The sequence below is a fragment of the Chionomys nivalis genome, chromosome 13, assembly GCF_950005125.1.
Source record: "Chionomys nivalis chromosome 13, mChiNiv1.1, whole genome shotgun sequence".
NCBI lineage: Eukaryota > Metazoa > Chordata > Mammalia > Rodentia > Cricetidae > Chionomys > Chionomys nivalis.
Genome location: NC_080098.1, coordinates 62,137,158 through 62,155,202, shown reverse-complemented (window position 1 = coordinate 62,155,202; position 18,045 = coordinate 62,137,158). Strand labels below are relative to the sequence as shown.

The 18,045-nt window shown below is 41.3% G+C and overlaps 2 protein-coding genes across 4 annotated transcripts in view; one reads left to right on the top strand and one right to left on the bottom strand.

Moving 5' to 3' along the window:
* Nup153 (nucleoporin 153) overlaps positions 1-5,653 on the top strand; it is a 50,023-nt gene extending 44,370 nt beyond the window's left edge. For both annotated transcript variants that reach the window (XM_057787494.1, XM_057787493.1), the window contains exons 20-22: positions 1,738-2,013; positions 3,698-3,866; positions 4,180-5,653. In XM_057787494.1, the coding sequence (XP_057643477.1) occupies positions 1,738-2,013; positions 3,698-3,866; positions 4,180-4,264 (530 nt within the window). In that variant the 3' untranslated portion in view covers positions 4,265-5,653. The remainder of the gene's footprint in view (positions 1-1,737; positions 2,014-3,697; positions 3,867-4,179) is intronic.
* A 2,041-nt stretch (positions 5,654-7,694) lies between these two features.
* On the bottom strand, positions 7,695-17,593 carry Fam8a1 (family with sequence similarity 8 member A1). Of its 2 annotated transcripts, none has more exons than XM_057787813.1 (5): positions 16,843-17,593; positions 15,750-15,870; positions 13,234-13,357; positions 12,107-12,246; positions 7,695-10,509 (listed from the first exon to the last, which is right to left on the bottom strand). In XM_057787813.1, the coding sequence occupies exons 1-5, from the start codon at positions 17,483-17,485 to the stop codon at positions 10,365-10,367; spliced, it is 1,173 nt and encodes a 390-aa protein (XP_057643796.1). In that variant the 5' UTR covers positions 17,486-17,593; the 3' UTR covers positions 7,695-10,364. The 2 variants fall into 2 exon arrangements, with proteins under 2 accessions (XP_057643796.1, XP_057643797.1); XM_057787814.1 differs by having other exon boundaries at positions 16,852-17,593.
* Positions 17,594-18,045: the final 452 nt, after the last annotated feature.

Sequence of the window (18,045 nt, the reverse complement as noted above, 5' to 3'; positions counted from 1 at the left end):
ATGCAGTTCATAATAATGTTCAGGTTGAATATATTTAACTTTTAAACTTTATTTAACTTTTATTTTATACGCATTTGGTATAATGATGTCAGATTCTCTGGAACTGGAGTTACAGACAGCTAGCTGCGAGCTGCCATGTGGGTGCTGGGAATTGAACCTGGGTCCTGGAAGAGCAGTCAGTGCTCTTAACCACTGAGCCATCTCGCCAGCCTGTGAATATATTTAACTCTTAAGAATAATATTTTCGCCGGGCGGTGGTGGCGCACGCCTTTAATCCCAGCACTTGGGAGGCAGAGGCAGGCGGATCTCTGTGAGTTCAAGACCAGCCTGGTCTACAAGAGCTAGTTTCAGGACAGGCTCCAAAACCACAGAGAAACCCTGTCTGGGGAAAAAAAAAAAAGAATAATTTTTTCAAGCTGGGCATGGTAGTGAATACCTTTAATCCCAGCACTCAAGAGGCAGAGGCAGGTAGATCTTTAAGTTTAAGGCCAGCCTGGTCTAAAGAGTGAGTTCTAGGACAGCCAAGGCTACACAGAGAAACCCTATCTCAAAAAAGAAAGATCAAAACAAAAAAACTGATTTTTAGGAAAAATATATAATTTTTCCAAGTTGCCTTTTGAAATGTCAAATTCTGAAGCAGCCAGATAATGATAGTGACTGTATTGAATATGAGTTCTCATACAGTGACCTATAGGTCACTTATAAGTGTTGTTAGTTATTTTTTGCTCTTTTGGGGTGCCTGCCTCCCAGCTCCCAAATAAATCACACAGAAGCTTATTTTTACTTATAATTGCCCCGCCTTAGCTTGGCTTGTTTCTTGCCAGCTTTTCTTAACTTATCCCGACTACCTTTTGCCTCTGGGCTTTTTCCTTTTCTTACTTCTTGTGTATCTTATTTTCACTCTTACTTTGTGGCTGGCTGGCCCCCAACATCTTCCTCCCCTTGTTCTCTCCTTGTTCCTCCTCTTCCTCGTTTCTCCTCCTATTTATATTCTCTGCCTACCAGCCCCACCTATCCTTTCTCCTGCCTCTTTATTGGCCGGTCAGCTCTTTATGAGACTATCAGGTGTTAAAGATCACAGCTTTACAGTTAATCAAATGCAGCGTAAACAAAAGCAGCACATCTTTATATCATTAAACAAATGTTCCACAGCATGAACAGAGTAACCCATCTTGAAATAATATTCCCCAACATATAAGATAGATCATTTTAGAAAGAAATTGTTGGGCTGGAGAGATGGCTCAGTGGTTAAGAGCATTGCCTGCTCTTCCAAAGGTCCTGAGTTCAATTCCCGGCAACCACATGGTGGTGCACAACCATCTATCTGTAAATGAGGTCTGGTGCCCTCTTCTGGCCTGCTGACATACACACAGACAGAGTATTGTATACTAAATAAATAAATAAATGAAAAGAATTTTTAAAAAATTGTTGAGAATTTTTAAAAAATTGCTAAGTGAGTTTCAAGCTAGCCTGAGGAACAGTATAAGACCCCGTCTTAAGTACACCCCTTCTTCTAGTAGAAGGTTGTTGGTTGCAAAGGTAGAGAGTTTTGTTCTTTAAAGTTTTTGTTACATTAGTGCATGTTTTAGAAAATAGTGTCATTGTTCTAATCATTCAATGCTTGTGATCGAGGTAAGAGCCTGTAAAGTGGCCTGAAATTAGTTTGTGGGTTTACAGAGCTTCTCAAGAGTAATCTTACTACAAACCTTGATGTTGTTGATTTATTTTTTCGCTCAGGATCCTCCTTTGTATTTGGCACTGGACATTCAGCACCATCTGCCAGTCCAGCATTTGGTGCTAACCAGACCCCAACGTTTGGACAAAGTCAAGGTGCCAGCCAACCGAACCCTCCAAGCTTTGGCTCTATATCGTCTTCAACATCGTTGTTTTCTGCTGGTTCCCAGCCCGCACCACCACCTACTTTTGGGGCAGTGTCAAGCAGCAGCCAACCTCCTGTGTTTGGGCAGCAGCCTAGTCAGTCTGCATTTGGCGCTGGGACAGCTCCCAATTCCAGTAAGTTGTGTAATGACTTGTGGAATCTATACTTTGAGTCTGATGTCTGGTTGTTTTTTTTTTTAAATTTTGAAACCATGTGCATATCTTATTTTCTGATGTTTTAGACTTAACACAATAGTGAAGTGTGGTGTTTTACATCCACCTACAAACATTACAGCATTTGATGGTATATTTAAAACATTTCTTCCTCTGACTTAGATATGGGTTGTTTCACCCTGTTTTCCTGTAGGCTGTAGTGGAGCAGTGTTTTGATTTCCTTTGGGAAGTTTCTCCTTACTTGTGCTTAGTTGCTTCACAGCATTTGGATAATGCTGCTAGTTATCTCTCATACCTCATCGAAAGTTCTTGTGGGTTTTTTTTTTATTTTATTTTATTTTTCGAGACAGGGTTTCTCCGTAGCTTTTTTTGGTTCCTGTCCTGGAACTAGCTCTTATAGACCAGGCTGGCCTCGAACTCACAGAGATCCGCCTGCCTCGAACTCACAGAGATCCGCCTGCCTCTGCCTCCCGAGTGCTGGGATTAAAGGCGTGCGCCACCACCACCCGGCTCTTGTGGCTTTTTTTTTTTTTTTTTTTTTTTTTTGGTTTTTCGAGACAGGGTTTCTCTGTGGCTTTGGAGCCTGTCCTGGAACTAGCTCTGTAGACCAGGCTGGAAATGTCTCTTGTGGCTTTTTAAATGCAACTGATTACACTGTATTTTAGTGCTGTATTCTCTCAGAATTGTACCCTTTGATCTTTCTAATTGAAATATGAGCTCATGCAAAGGTTACAAATATGAAAGTCATCTAATGTGGACATTTGCATGTGTGTACAGACAACTGTAGGACACACGTGATCAGAGGCCATTTTGATCACAGTCCTCTCTCTTCACTCTAATGGTGATCGCTGCTCTGTCCATTGGACTCTTGTTTCCTGACACCTAGAAAATAAAAGTTTTGCCTGGTAACTTATCTATACAAGTGGGCTCATGTTGGATGCAGTCTTGCTTCTTTGGCTCTTAAATTTTACATGTAGCGCTGTTGAATGTGGTTTTGTCACTGTTGCAGAGTGCATCACTGAATGGAAGCCTATTCATTTGCTGTTGGGTCTTAGCATCAGTTTTGGCTGTTTGGAAATGCTGTTTTGCATGTTATAGAGTAGAGGATATTGGTCTTTGGGGAGCATATGTGTTTCTCTTAGTGCACTCTGAAGAGAAAGTCAAACCTTATATTTTAAAAGGTATTTATTGCTAACTTCCTGCTGGGAGTACCAGTTCTCATGCTGCTACTGTTGGGTGATAAGTCTCATATTTGGGTTATATGCATTTTCTATTTTCGTGAATTCTGAGTATTCTGTTCTTTAGTTGTTTTTTTTTTTTTTTTTTATTGGTTTGTAAGGTTCGTCTTACTTTTGTTTGGCTATTGGTTAGGGTTCATCATTCTGGTGTTTGTACTTAGGTCATGTGTGCTCTAAAATTTCTGTTTTGTGGCAGCCCTGGCTGGCCTGAAACTGGCTCTTAGACCCAGGCTGGCTTTGAACTCACGTAGATTCTCTCCCCTCTGCATCCTGAGTGCTGGAACGAGAGGCGTGCGTTTATCACGCCTTGCTAAGATCTTAATTTTTCCCAAGTTTATTATGTCTAGGTCAAAGTATCTTAAACAATATTGTGTCATTAATGGGATATTTCTGCTTAATTTGTATAGGTTCTGTTTTCCAATTTGGCAGCAGCACTACAAATTTCAACTTCACAAACAATAATCCATCAGGAGTGTTCACATTTGGTGCAAATCCCAGCACGCCTGCAGCCTCAGCCCAGCCCTCAGGTTCAGGGGGCTTCTCATTCAGCCAGTCTTCAGCGTCATTTACATTGGGGTAAGAGATGATTTTATTTCATTGAGAATTTACACTGGTAAAGATGTGTCTGTTTCTACAAGTAAATCAGGCAGTAATATAGTTAGGGTAATAGTAAATATTACCCAGTATCAGTTTATGATATTGTAATTTTGGGGATTAAATTATAATCTGAAACAGGAGCAGCAAGTTATAGGCCAGGTATAGCAGAAGGTGTTTGCTTGTAACAACAGCATTTTCCTCACTTCTTCCCATTTTGTTGCTGGTCGTGTTAAGTAGTTATGAGTTCTCTGTCCTGAGTGTTACGTAACATCATAATGTTTTATTTTCACAGGTCAAATGGGAAAAATATGTTCTCTTCTTCCGGAACTTCAGTTTCTGGTCGCAAGATAAAGACTGCTGTTAGACGCAGGAAATAAAGGTCACAAAGGTGTTATACCCAACCGTTTATCAGCAGCGAGTGCCTGCTTTCAGATACTGGATTGTACTACATGCTGGGCTTATCGGAAGTCAGATCTGTCCAAGGACTTTTTTAATTTTGGAATTGCCCTCATTTTTCTTTACGGAAGTCCCATTCCAGTATCTCATTCTCTTTTGAAAATAATAGCTAGACTGATGACTGACTGATTCTTCAGCAAAAACATTTTATGACCCAGCACATTATTCACTGATTGGCATAGTCTGGCTGTACCCAGGAATAGAGCCTGCACGGTGAATGGCTTTGTATAGATCCTGTCTGCACCGCTATGTGCGTTGATAAAGCGTTACTGGAACGCATTGAAATTGTAATTATATCTGGGGAATTCTGTATAGATTAGAATCCTGTATAGATTAGAGGACTTTGAGATGAATGATTTCTATGCGGAGTTTGTGGTGGTGTATGTGTGAAGTGAGTTGGATGTATTGTGCACAGAAAAATTCTGATAGAGAAAGCCTGATTAAAGAATGGTCCATGCTAAGGACTTGTTAGATCTAGTTCATTCTCCATTTAATAAGTATATGCTATTTCTATATTTTCATTCTATCGACTGTCTTGCCTTTTTCATTATTTTATTATGAAACTTCTGTAAATACAATATTGTTTCTGTACTTTTTGGCATAACATAAATCTGTGAACTTGAAATTTTAATTTTGTGTTAGACATATTTTTGTTGTTTGTTTAGTCTTGTCTCAGATTTTATTATGTAAATCCCATTATTCAAAGTTGCCTAAATCCATTTGGAAATCTTTAAAAAAAATTGGGGATTCTTAAAGTTGAATTTATTGGCTTTTCTGATCCAGTTTTGTTTGGACCAAAAACCAGTATTGTACAAAGTATTAAGCATATATTTTTATATTTACTGAAATGGACTGTGGTGACTTTGGATAATAAGGAAAAGTTTAATATTAAAGCCATGTTTATTACAGTATAATTAACATGTTAAACCATGGGATAAATGCCATCAATAAAACTTTATGAAGCACGTTTCGCTAACAGTTCTCATAGTGGAGGCACAAAATATTAGTGGGAAGGGTGGTTGATTAGAAATCCCAAAGAGTATAATCAGGCAAGGTCCAAGAGTTACCAGAGTTTGCAGTCTACAGAAGAGGCCCTGCATTCTGCCTGCTGCTTTCTTTAATTTGTATGTATAGCATGCCTTTAAAAGGTAAAGGTAAGTATACAACCCTTTCTGTTTGTATTACTAGCTTCCCTGCTAAATACCTAAACAATGTTCATTGCTTATACTCTTGGAGATATGTCTCAGGCATTCTGAAAGCTTGTAACATTGTAATGGGCCTTTTACTGCATTACTTGAATGACTAGTCTTTTTGCTCACTTAAGGTCCAGGAAAGAACTCTTGGGCCAGCACATCTTACTTTTGTCTTTAGTGTAATTAGGATTGGCATTTGTTAGTTTGTGCTTAATTTGCCCCACATTAGGTTAGTTGAGTTTAATTTACATTGAGAATTTCTAATGCTTTGTCCTCATGAAAAAGGTGTTTTTCTAACTAAAATAGCTTAGGCCATCATCACATACTGATATGAGGGTAGAGTTTTGTTTTTCTAATATTCTCCTTAATATTTATCTGATTATTTAAGCTTGATTGGAGTCTGGTGAATGCTGGAAGAGGTAACTGGGAACCTGTCTGACCTCACAGTGACCTTGGAATCCAGTTCTTAGCCATTATCTAGGTCCAAACAGTGGTTGTTTAATAGGGCATATCCCTTTTCTCTAAAATGTGTAGGAAATAGTTTTACTTTTAGTATCTCCCCCCTTACACACACTTTAAAAAGCAGTTTACTAAATTCCTACTAACTCTGGTTTATATGAAAATTGGGGATCTTTTGGTTCTCCAGAGTCTGCAAGACTGTTAAGATCTTGAGACTTTTGATTCTTGGGCTACATGTAGCTTTCCAGTCTTGGTGGCAGCTCTATCTCTGGAGCTGTACTCTTCTGGCCCAGCAATGGTAAACTCTTCATTGTGCTGGCTGGGATTGAGAGTGCTTATTATTAGTGGGATGTGTAAATACACGTTTTAGGGAATATTCCCAGAGACTGACAGACTGGCTTTGGATAACAATCCTTTTCTAACTCTGTCAGGTCTGTGGATATCAATTTAAGCATTTAAATGTTAGGTTGCGTATAGTGATTATAATTTCAGGTCTTAAGGAAAAAAGTATAATTCAGACAACTGAAATTCCTTTTTTTTAAATTAATGAAAGAAATTTTATTAATGTAACTAGCATTTTATTAAAGTGATTTTTTTTTTAAAGTAAAGATTTAACATGGGAACAACTTGTTTTTATTGTTAGCATATCTTTCTTGGGGCTTGTTTGAAGCTTAAAATTCAATGGAAATTATTGAGGGGGTAAATGAACAGATACTACACTTGATATACTCCAAAGACCAAGAATGATTCAACAGAATTCTAGAAAGGGTAGCATCTTTAATGGAAACTGTTTGCTATAACATTGAAAAATGAGGATGGTGAAGACCTTATAGATAGCAACTATTTTGTAGTATAGAACTGTGTCATTCCCCCTCCCCTCCAAAATTCACTGTAGTCCCCAAATGCAGTTTGTAGATTGGCTTAGAATAGTAAATTGTCTGGAGCAATACTTCGACCAGGCTGCATTAAACAGTTTGCACACATGCCTTTTAATTTTTTTTTTTTTTTTTTTGGTTTTTCAAGACAGGGTTTCTCTGTAGCTTCTGTGTCTGTTCTGGAACTAGCTCTTGTAGACCAGGTCGGCCTCAAACAACAGTGATCCATCTGCCTCCCAAGTGCTAGGATTAAAGGCTTGCACCACCGCTGCACAGCCATGCCCTTTAATTTCTAAAGATAGGGTCTTATACTGTAGCCCAGGGTGGCCTTAAATTTGCACCAGTATTCTTGTGTCAACCTCCTGAGTTGTGGGCTTACAATTAACATGTCCAAATTCAAGTAAATGTCTTTTTTGAGGAAGGCAGCCCATAAGGACTGGTTTGTAAAGGCTTTTCCCATTAAGATGGAGTTTAAATTTAATCATCTGATTGTTGTAATGGCTCCAAGTACCACCAGTAAGTTAACCTGAAGCAGCATTCATTTGCAGGTTTTTTTTTTCTTCGAGACAGGGTTTCTCTGAAGCTTTGGTTCCTGTCCTGAACTAGCTCTTGTAGACCAGGCTGGCCTCGAACTCACAGAGATCCGCCTGCCTCTGCCTCCCGAGTTGCAGGTAACTTTTTAAACATAAATAATTTTTTCATAGGTGTTTGGATAGTGTAGGGTCTTGCATATTCAAGGCAAGTGTTACCTCCCTGAAGCACCGCTCCAGCCCTATTAGTTTAATTTAGGAAAACTTGTCAAAGAAATAGACAAACACAAATAATACTGTTGACATATTTATTGAGACAAAAATACAAATTGGTGACATACAAACATTAAAAATAGAATGGTGACTTTTGTTTATAGGTGGGTCATTAGATACTGTTTGCAAGGGAAGCCTTTCCAAAGTGAACTACAAGGAAATCTTCACATACCAGCTGATATGAGGAACTTCACCCAGGCATGAGTAAGGACTTTGGCCTTTGGTTATGTGAATAAAGAAGCTGAAACAGTACTTGTTGGAGTTTATGAATACTGTTAATTTAGGCATTATCCTCAAACAATGAGAAACTTTAATTGTCCCACCCTCTAAATAGCAAGTGTAAAATTTCAACTCCTTCCCTTTGCCAGAAACAGTTGTGTAAGTGAAACACTCAAATCGCTGATGTGAACAAGTTCTTTTAAAGTTAAAACTTTTAGGATCTCCTTCTTGGAGAAGTAGGGGAGAATTAAGCCAGTGCTAGAAAAGGAGCTGGGCAATGCTTTAGAATACTGTCTACTGGCATGTGTTTATGGTCACAGTTATCAGTTTTCCTACCTAGAAGGTGGAACAAGATCTAGCTAGTGATGGCAGACTTTCTCACTGCCTAAAATAAAATCTCTTCCCAGTTGTCTGGATTGAATGGTAATGCATCAACAAGACTCCAGTCCTAAGGTTTCAGCTCAGGGTTTCATGCTCATTAAAAGAACATCTTCATTTCTGCCCTTTTACAGCTTAAGCATGAGACATAGGAAATCAATTACATTTCTGTAATTGAATACACTCATGTTCTGCGAAGGAAGCTCCACTTTACAACCCTATGAAGAAGAAACATGCCAGGTTCCCTTTTTTCCTTTTTATTTCAACTCATGAGATTTCTTCCCCAAAGGGAACTTAGTTTGAGGTTTTATTGTAGAGGCAAAGCAATACTTTTACCACCTATATGGCACTACTTGAATCCACAGCTCGATCTAAATAACTTGCCCAGAGCAAATTGCAGTATTTAAACTAAGAAATTGTTTATTTTACTGCACAAACAAAAATATCCTCAGTGAAAACTACAATAATCAAATACTCTAGAGCTGGGTGGATGAAGCACATTTCAACTTGAATTCCCTCATCAGTGGCAAAAGTAGTGTCAATACCAATTTCCTGATCTGTAGTGTAAGAGTTTGAAGAGCCATCAGGTCTTGTCAGAGCCACAAGCAAGTCCTCTCTACGTGCTGCTCTTAACAAGTAATAGGTTTTTTGGATTTAATGTAAAATTATTTTTAAAAATCATGGTTTATGAACTTTTACAATAAGCTATTAGATTCTTAAAGTGTCTGTAGACAGTAAATGCATTTTCAGTTTTAAATGTCAAAGAAAAGCCCACTGAAAGTTGATATAATAATATAACACATGGCTTATTCTTACTATTTAAAACCAAGGAACAAAGATTGATCTTTTGTACAATACAATTTAGTGTTTCTTGAGAAAATCACATAGAAGAACGAGTAAGAATAAAGTTTAAACTATAAAACGTACAGCGAGCTAACTGGGACACAACGAAAGCACACAGACATAAACCCGATAATGTTGCACCAACAGAGCAAAGTACAATGACTATACGTAAAAGTCTGCTTTAATATTTTCCCCCAAATTTCATCTCTAGCAGGCTCAAAATGAGCTTAAAGATGCTAGAATAATGTCCGGAGATGATATTCTGTCTTGCATTACAGAGAACAATTTATCGTGGGAAAACTAATATTTCACAGGCTGCTAGTATTTAAGTTATTACAAAACACTGGAACTCTTTTTAATACCTTGATGTTTTGACAGTCATGGAACTGTACAGAATATAGTTAGGAATTTGCTTGTATAGAAATAGAATCTACAGGTACATTTAGAACACTGGAGCGCAAACACTGGGAATGTTTGAATGTTTTCCCCCCTATTTATAGTTGGATGATAGGGCACATGAATTCTAAGCTGAATTTACATTCAAAAATCACATCCCCATCCCCGCTCTACCCTCACAGAAGGCAATCACTAACTTACCTTTTTTTAAATATAAATGATATGACAATATATTTTCATCATCATCACAAAAGTTCTTGCCTCCAAATACATAAGCAGTAAGAAGCTGTAAAATCCCACCACTACTGCAGTGGATTGTAGAACATCACGGAAGCATGACGTGAGGGACTGGTAGGCCTTCCTCACTAGCCCTTTTCTCCAATACCTACCATGGCTCCAGTGGGATGTTGAGTTGATGGTCTTTCTCAATGCCCACACAAAGCAACTTCCCTAAGAAGAGTTGTGGGAGTTATGTAGGTGTTTATAAAACACAAGTGGACATTTTCACTCCAGGATAAGCCAAAAGAAAATGGAGAATTTAAAGCTGAAAATCTTTCCAGCAAATTTTGGTTATCTTAAATGTTAAAGTATGTATTTGTCTATATTGATTAAAACCATTTGCTTTGTTATCCTACAAATATTTAACACTTGAATTTAATAGGTTTTCCTTCTGGAAAGTTCCTGAACATTTAAGTAGAGTCAACACTTTCAGAACAGTCTCCTGCATCACAATGTAGTGACTACTCTAATTTTTAAAATCATCAATTAATGTAACCTAGAGATACTGATGGCCTTAATACATAATTTAGATTTGTCATTATTATTCCAAAGAGTGGAATTCTGGGCTCTGGGGCATCATCTGACTCCATTTCTTTTTACCACTATGGTTCCTGCTACAATGTCATAGGCTGTTCGATTATGCTGAAAAAACAGTAGTGTGATGAAAGCAGGGAAAAAAGAAGCAATAGAAAAATTCTTGATCAAAGCTCGTATGGTGGACCTAGAAGAAGCAAGCAGAAGCAGCACGTCAGGTCATATGAGTCATTCCTGACTAGGTTTCTTGTTGCTGTCTCTACATTCAGAACACAGTTCAAACTTTTCACACAATACAGTGAAACTACTTACTCTACTCCTAAAGAAAGCTTCCTAGAAGACTACAACTTTGACGTGCATGGCTTTAAATACCTCAGGACACCAACAAGGAGACAGCACACCTATTTTCTATTTTGTTAGAAGACAAGAACATCCCTTTTCCATAGTCATATATTCCCGTGGGTTTCTAGAATCTTCTGAACTGGGTATGCTACTGCAGTCCTACTTTCTATTTTATCCGAAACACAATTTATTCTTTTATCCATTTTCCTGTATGGGCTCCAGTAATTAGAAGTCTTAAAAGCTTTCAGTAATAGCTCAAAATGGAGAATTATCCTAACAATGTTAGTTTTGCCTGTCAGTGGCTGTGTGGACTCTGAATCCAAACTGGTTGGTTTCACATTCTTTCTCTAATTACTAATGCTCCACAGCTGTGAAAATGAGATCAAAATGCTGTGTTAAATTAATAAAATGCCTGGTATCTGAGAAGTGTTCAGTAAACAGTAACCATTATTGACTCATTAGAAGTAGCAGCCAGAGCTGGGCAATGGTGGTCCAACACCTGTAATCCCACTACTCAAGAGGCAGAGACAGGCAGATCTTTGTGAGTTTGAGGCCAGCCTGGTCTACAGAGTGAGTTCCAAGACAGCCAGCACTACACAAACTCTTGGGGGAAAAAAAAAAGCTGAATTAAAACACAAAGCTCTAAGGCAATCTGCATATGCCAGCAAAATATAGCCTAATTCTGGAGCTTGTTGTCTTAGTTCCCCTGAATCAGCCCAATTGTTTGATTCAAGTGATCACAGCTCACTCGCCTCCCCAGCTTCCATCGCCACTACACCCTCACTACAGGCATTATGGGCACTACATATAAGAGCTGGAGCTAGGAGAGGGTTGTGGTGGGTAGTTCACAGAGCTAGAGAATAAAGCTAGGCACAGGGCACTGAAAACACCCAAATATCTTCTCATTGCATAGAATCATTTTGAACATTTATGCCAAAGGCAATGAAACATACAAACTTCCATGTAACTCCATATGATTATAGTGTATACGATGAAGAAAAAGACCAATTTTTTTTTTTTTTTTTTTTTTTTTTTGCTTTTTCGAGACAGGATTTCTCTGTGGTTTTGGAGCCTGTCCTGGAACTAGCTCTTGTAGACCAGGCTGGTCTCAAACTCACAGAGATCCGCCTGCCTCTGCCTCCCAAGTGCTGGGATAAAGGCGTGTGGCCACCACCACCCGGCAAAAGACCAATATTTTAAAACACTGTTTAGAACCTGTAACTAGTGAATACTGAACACAACTCATTCTGAGGAATGTATGAATGATCCTGAGAATGCAAAAAATCAGTGTATTTTCAGAAGCTCAAGATACCTTGAAATTAGCATGTAGTAGAATCTTAATCACTTCTGAATATGCCATGTACAGTTGACATCATTATACAGTAGAAGATGACTTAACTGTACTCTTTTTGCAAGTAGATTAAGATAAGCAAAGAACTTACGTTGTGATGCTAACATTTGAGGAAGGAATCACTAAAACCCGACTTGGAGCAATGAGTACTGATGTATCACAGGTCACAACTCGAAGCCCTAGCAGGAACTTTCCTGGAGTAGCTCCCCCTGCTCCCCATATGCAAATTATCTAAGGAAAGAAGGACAATTTAAAGAAAATTAACTAAATCAATTTTAAAGATTAAAATTTTTTTCTATTAAAATCATCTCATTCTTTATAAAAATGTCATGTCAGAGGGCCCGGTATGGTGGCACACATCTTCAGTCTCAGCACTTGGGAGTAGAGGCAGGTAGGGTCTGAAACTTGTATTCAAAGTCAGCCCGGTAAGCACTGTGAGTTCAAGTCAGAGAGGGCTACAGGGTGAGACCCTGTCTCAAAAATAAAGTTACACTGGATGTGCCAATTAGATAGAATACTAGAAGCCCACTAAGCTCTTAAACTGCCTGGTAGCACACACTTGCCATCCCAGAACTCCAAAGGCTGGGGAGAGATGACTGGCAAGTTTGGGATTAAGCCAGGCTACATAATGAGGCCCTGTCTTGGCATACAAAACACTAAATAAAAGTTTGGCCTGATGGCACAAGGCCTGTCATCCCAATTACTGGGTAGGCTGTGATTCAAGAAGTCCCAACTGCATTCAAGATCTGCCCTTGAACTCTGAGACGTTTCTAAAAAAGAAAAAAGAGGCTTGGCTTACCTAGCATGTGTGGGCTCTGAGTTTGATCTCCAATACCCACCCCTCTCCAATTAGTCACTAATGCATTTTTTACAGTTTTTAAAAAATGTTCAATATCAAAATTATCTACTGTATTTTTTGGTTCATAGTTTATGAAGTTGTTTCACAAGTAAAAATATATTTCTATAACCAGTCTGTAAGTATATTTTTGGACCTAACCTATTTATGAATGTAATTCTATTTCTAAAACTGAAAAACACAACAAAGCAATTATTAAATGTCTCCTTTCTAAAATTTAAGTTTTTACTTGAAAATGTTAATTTAAAAAATTGTGAAAAAATACAAGTGTGTACAGATGCTTCAGAAATTCTCATTCTTTTTCTTGGTAGAAACCTAAAATTACACTATTAAAGCAGTATTTGCTTCAGTTGGCAGCTTACCTCATAGAAACAAACTAACAACCTGTATATAAGTGCCACAATCATCATTTTCTGCAAGTCTTCCATTGATGTGTCTTCATCGATTTCTTCTATTATATAGTGCATGGCAAACTTAGAGATGTCCCTGCACAAAGGAGAGTTTGGGGATGGATAAACTAGTTATAGTTACCAGGTCAGTTGTGTCATTTTCCCCTGATCAGTCTAAGTCATAAGTTTTAAATGAAATTCTAAGCTGTTAGGTTCATGCCATCTAATTGTACAAAATACCTATGAGTTAAATCAACAAATAGCAATAAGTATATAAAAGCAAAAGGTGTGGTTGTTTGTACGTCAGCGGTAGAACACTGTAGAACAAGTAAGATGCCAGACCTGAGGACATGATAGTCAATGGTTTTGTCAACTTGAAATAAGATAGGGTCACCTGGGAAGAGGAAATCAATTGAGAAATGCCTCTATCAGACTGGCTTTTAGGCAAGTCTTGAGGTATTTTCTTGATTAATGATTGATGTGGGAAGGGCCCAGCACACTGTGGGTGGTACCACCCCTAGGCAGGTGGTCCTGGGTGCTTAAGAAAGTAGGCTGAACAAAGCAGTAGACAGCATTCCTCCATGGCTTCTTCTTTAGTCCCAGCCTTGATTTCCTGCCCTGACTTCCCTCAGTGGGACTACAAGCTATAAGATAATATAAACCCTTTCTCCCAAACTTGTTTTTGATCATGGTGTTTATCACTGCAACAGAAGGCAGACTAGGACAGCAAGGGAATGCTGAACGTCTCAGTTTTCACTGAGATTCTAACTAGCAAGGAAAATAGAATAAAGAATAATAAACTAGGATGCCAACTGTGTCAGGGAATGAGCACCACAGAGACTGTTGTGCAGACTTCTCAGAAATGATATTTCCTACAACATAAAGAATGGAGAGAAATCAGCCAGACCAAGAGGATGGAAGATGCTTTAGAGAAAGACTGGCAGGAGAGAAAGCCTTGGAGCAAGTGATAAGGCCCCAATTTCTCTGTGTGGAGATAGTGTTAAAACTGGGCACCTGTTAAACCGTGTGATGAAATCAGTCAAAAGAAACTATAGCAGAGCAGAGAGGTGAAGTTCTCCAAATTCTCTTCTGACTTCCAAATAAAAATGTAAAATAAAGGCTGTGTTGGATGTGAGATGGGATAGGAAGGAATCACAGTAACACCTGACAAGGACTCTAAGGTTTAACAACTGTAACTGTTAAACCTTTTCTCCCAATTCTGGCCTTAACTTGTCATAAACACAGTGTCTACCTCATGGTGGTACTAAGGTTAACAAAAAAAGAGTCAAGTTCAATGTCTTGCACATAAGAAAAGGCTTAGTAAGTGATTAACAGCCATTATCCTAAGAATTTGCAATTCTCAAGAAAATGCCAAACTTGGCAGTAGAGTGAAATTTGCTCAACTGTAATCATCCCCAATGAAATGCTACTAATTGATTAAGAGTTCACCTACCACATGCTCTTCGTGCTCTGGAGAAGTGTGTGTGTGTACACAAATGTATGGCATGTGTGTGCAGAAGCAGAAGAGGGGGTTGGATTTCTGGAGCTGGAGTTACAGGTAGTTATGAGCTGCCTGACATGGGAACTGAACTTTGAACCTCTGGACAATCAGTGGATGCTCTTGACCATTGAATAGCCCCTCTTTGTGCTTAACTGACCAACAAGAAGAAAACCAATAAATTCCTGACCAAAGTGAACGGTTAATAGAACAGCCAGGTTTGGAGGCTCCTTTTGCTTCTAAATTTTTTTTTTTTTTGGTTTTTCGAGACAGGGTTTCTCTGTGGTTTTGGAGCCTGTCCTGGAACTAGCTCTTGTAGACCAGGCTGGTCTCGAACTCACAGAGATCCGCCTGCCTCTGCCTCCCAAGTGCTGGGATTAAAGGCGTGCGCCACCACCGCCCGGCTGCTTCTAAAATTTTGTTTGTTTTTCAGAGATCTGCCTGCTTCTGCCTCTTGAATGCTGGGATTAAAGGTATGTGCCAACAAAGCCTTGTTCTTTTTATATATTTTCAATACGAGTATTTCCCACAGATCTTAACATACTGAGGTTTCCTTTCTTAAACCAGCAGGGGGGTGACAGCTCAGTCCTGAGCTGGTCCTTAGAACTCATCCAGAAGGCAAAGTACCATACACCTATGTAGCATCTAGGGGGAAGGGAGGAGACAGGCTGATCCGGGGACTTGATGGCCAGCCAGTCTAGCTTACATGATAAGCCCCTGGTTAAGTGAAAGATTGTATCTCAAGAACAAACAAAACAAAACAGCAGAGAGCAGAAGACGCGTAGAGTGTCTTTCAGAAGTTCACTTTAAACACAGTTTTTAAAAAGAGTTTTATAAAACAAAAAACAAAGCAAATACAACTGCTAGAGGATTTCACAGAGAAATCCTGGCCCTGGGCACCCATCACCCCAAGTCACTCAGGCATGAGATTTTACAAAGCAATATCTCTATGTAGCAGCTCCAGCCTTTTTGGTGATCATTGTTAACTTACTTTATCCCACTGAGATGCATGATGCTCAAGACAATGGTCGCTTTTATAAAGAAGAGAATAAAGAAATCCACCATCTCTGCCATAAATCTGTGCGCCAAGGATGGAATGACATACTCTCTGCCTGTAGAAAAGGAAAAGGGGCAGGGGAGAGGAAAACGAATCACTCATATAGGTTTAAGAATACAAGCCCGAAAATGCAGGGGCAATGTAAAGTCAAGGTCCAACTGAATTGAAAAAAAAATTACAGCCTTGAGCTGCCAATGGCAATGATGTCATCAAGAGAACATGTTACTAAATTATCTAATGATGAGCGGGACATGGAGACCCACACCAGGAATCCTAGCACTCTGGACCCGGAGGCAGGAGACCGACTGCAAGATTTGCTACAGTAAGACTGTAGTTATTAAACAGAACCAGTTAGATGATATTTAAGATCAATAGCCTGGGCCCAGATGAAGCTCATTATTCTATTTGTAATGAGCTCCTTTCAGTTCCACTGTCCTAAGCCCAAGTCCAGGTGATGTCCAGTATTCTAGACTAGCTCCTCCAACAACAGGGGGCTTGCCATCTCAGTTTAACTTCGGATCTCTCTTTCCGGAGCATGGAGATCACTGAGAGAACGGTTTGACACAGGAAGGACTTTGACACAGGAAGGACTAGAGCCAGGTCTACGGGGAGAACAATTGGCATTGCGTGGCAGGACATTTCTGGAATATAAGGTCTGGGCAAACCATAGCTGATGTCTGTGGAAATTTCGTTTCTCAAAAGCGAGCATTTATTTAACCAATGGTCTCCTTCAAGAGATCGCTCTGCCAAGGCATGTTCTGTGGGCTGACACAGAACTAGCATTGTGAGTTCGAGACTAACCTGGCTACACAGTTAAGGTTAGCCTAGACTACAGAGTGAAATCCTTCCACAAGAAGAGCAGTAGGAGTAGCAGTCATTTAAAAAGGGGCCGTGATCCACGAGTACCCCTAACACGCGGCCAGTGGAGCTAGACAGATCAAGAGTTCGAGGTCAACAAGGGTGAATCCTGGCCTAAACCTCAAAGCAAACAGAACCCTCTCCTCCGCCCCTCCTCCATCCCACTCACCCGGCTCACCTCCGTTCTCACCCGCCTGCCGCCCGGCGTCGCTCACCGTCCGTGCAGGGGTCGCAGAGCCTGCCCTGGTCACGGGGGCCGCCCGGGCCGCCGGCTGCACGTGCGGGGCCCGGGGCGTGAGGCCGGCGACCGCGGTCGGGGTGGCGCCGCCCGTGGGCGCCCCCGGCCCGGGCCCTGCGGCGTTCAGGAAGTAGAAGGGGTTGTAGTAGGCGAGCTGCGGCGGGGGCGGCGGCGGGGGCGGGGTCGGCGGGGCGGCCGGCTGCGGGGCTGCGGGCAGGGGGCCGCAGTAGGCGGGGAGGGCGGCCAGGCCGCTGGTCCAAGTCAGGTAGCCGCAGTACGACTGCCACAGCCACTCGTGCACCTGCCGCGAGTACTCTCGCGCGCTCAGGCGGCCCGGCCCGGCCGCCGCCTCGCAGTCCCCGGGCTCCTGCGGCCCCGCCGCCGCCGTCTCCCGGCGCTTCCGGAGCTCTCGAGGCGCCTCCGCCTCGGAGCCGGCCGGGCCGATGGTCGCGAGGGCCGGGGGCTGGGGGGCGACCGCGGTAGGAGAGTCAGGCCCGGAAGGGACTGGCTCGTGGTCCCCGCTGCCGTCCTGGCCCGGGGGGCGGCTCCGGGCTTCCTCGGGCCCCTCTGCCATCGTCGCCTCGGAGGCACCCTCCGCGTTGCCTGTCACTGCGCCGTCGCCCTCCCTCGGCTGCCCCTCCCCAACCGCTCGGGAGCCACCACAGCGGCGGGCGGGCGTCAACAATCCGCCGCCGGAAGCGGAAACCCCTCCCCCCCGGCGCGTCGCGGGGGGAGCCGGGCGGGTGGTGGGACTCCTGCGGAAGTTGGTTCCCGGTTATGCAACGGCGTTTCGGCCGCTCTGTGTGTTTTTAATCACAAACTGTGACGTCTTCGTTAAAATAACACATCGCGGCACAACAAAACGTGTTCGATCCTGCGTACGCGCAGGACTCTGTGAACGTACCTAATTAGGCTACATCTGTGAGACCTTCGGCATCACTCATTCCTCTTGACAATTCCATCACCAACGCCTTCGAGACGCTCCTGTGGAGTTAGGATGTCCCTCTTGGAACTGCAACCGAATTACCGGAATTTCCAAGCAGGCCCAGACCTCCAAGCACAGCGTCTGTTTCTTGCTTAATACCTTAGTTCGTGTATGATTTGGTCTTTTCATCTATACGCAACATCTCACAT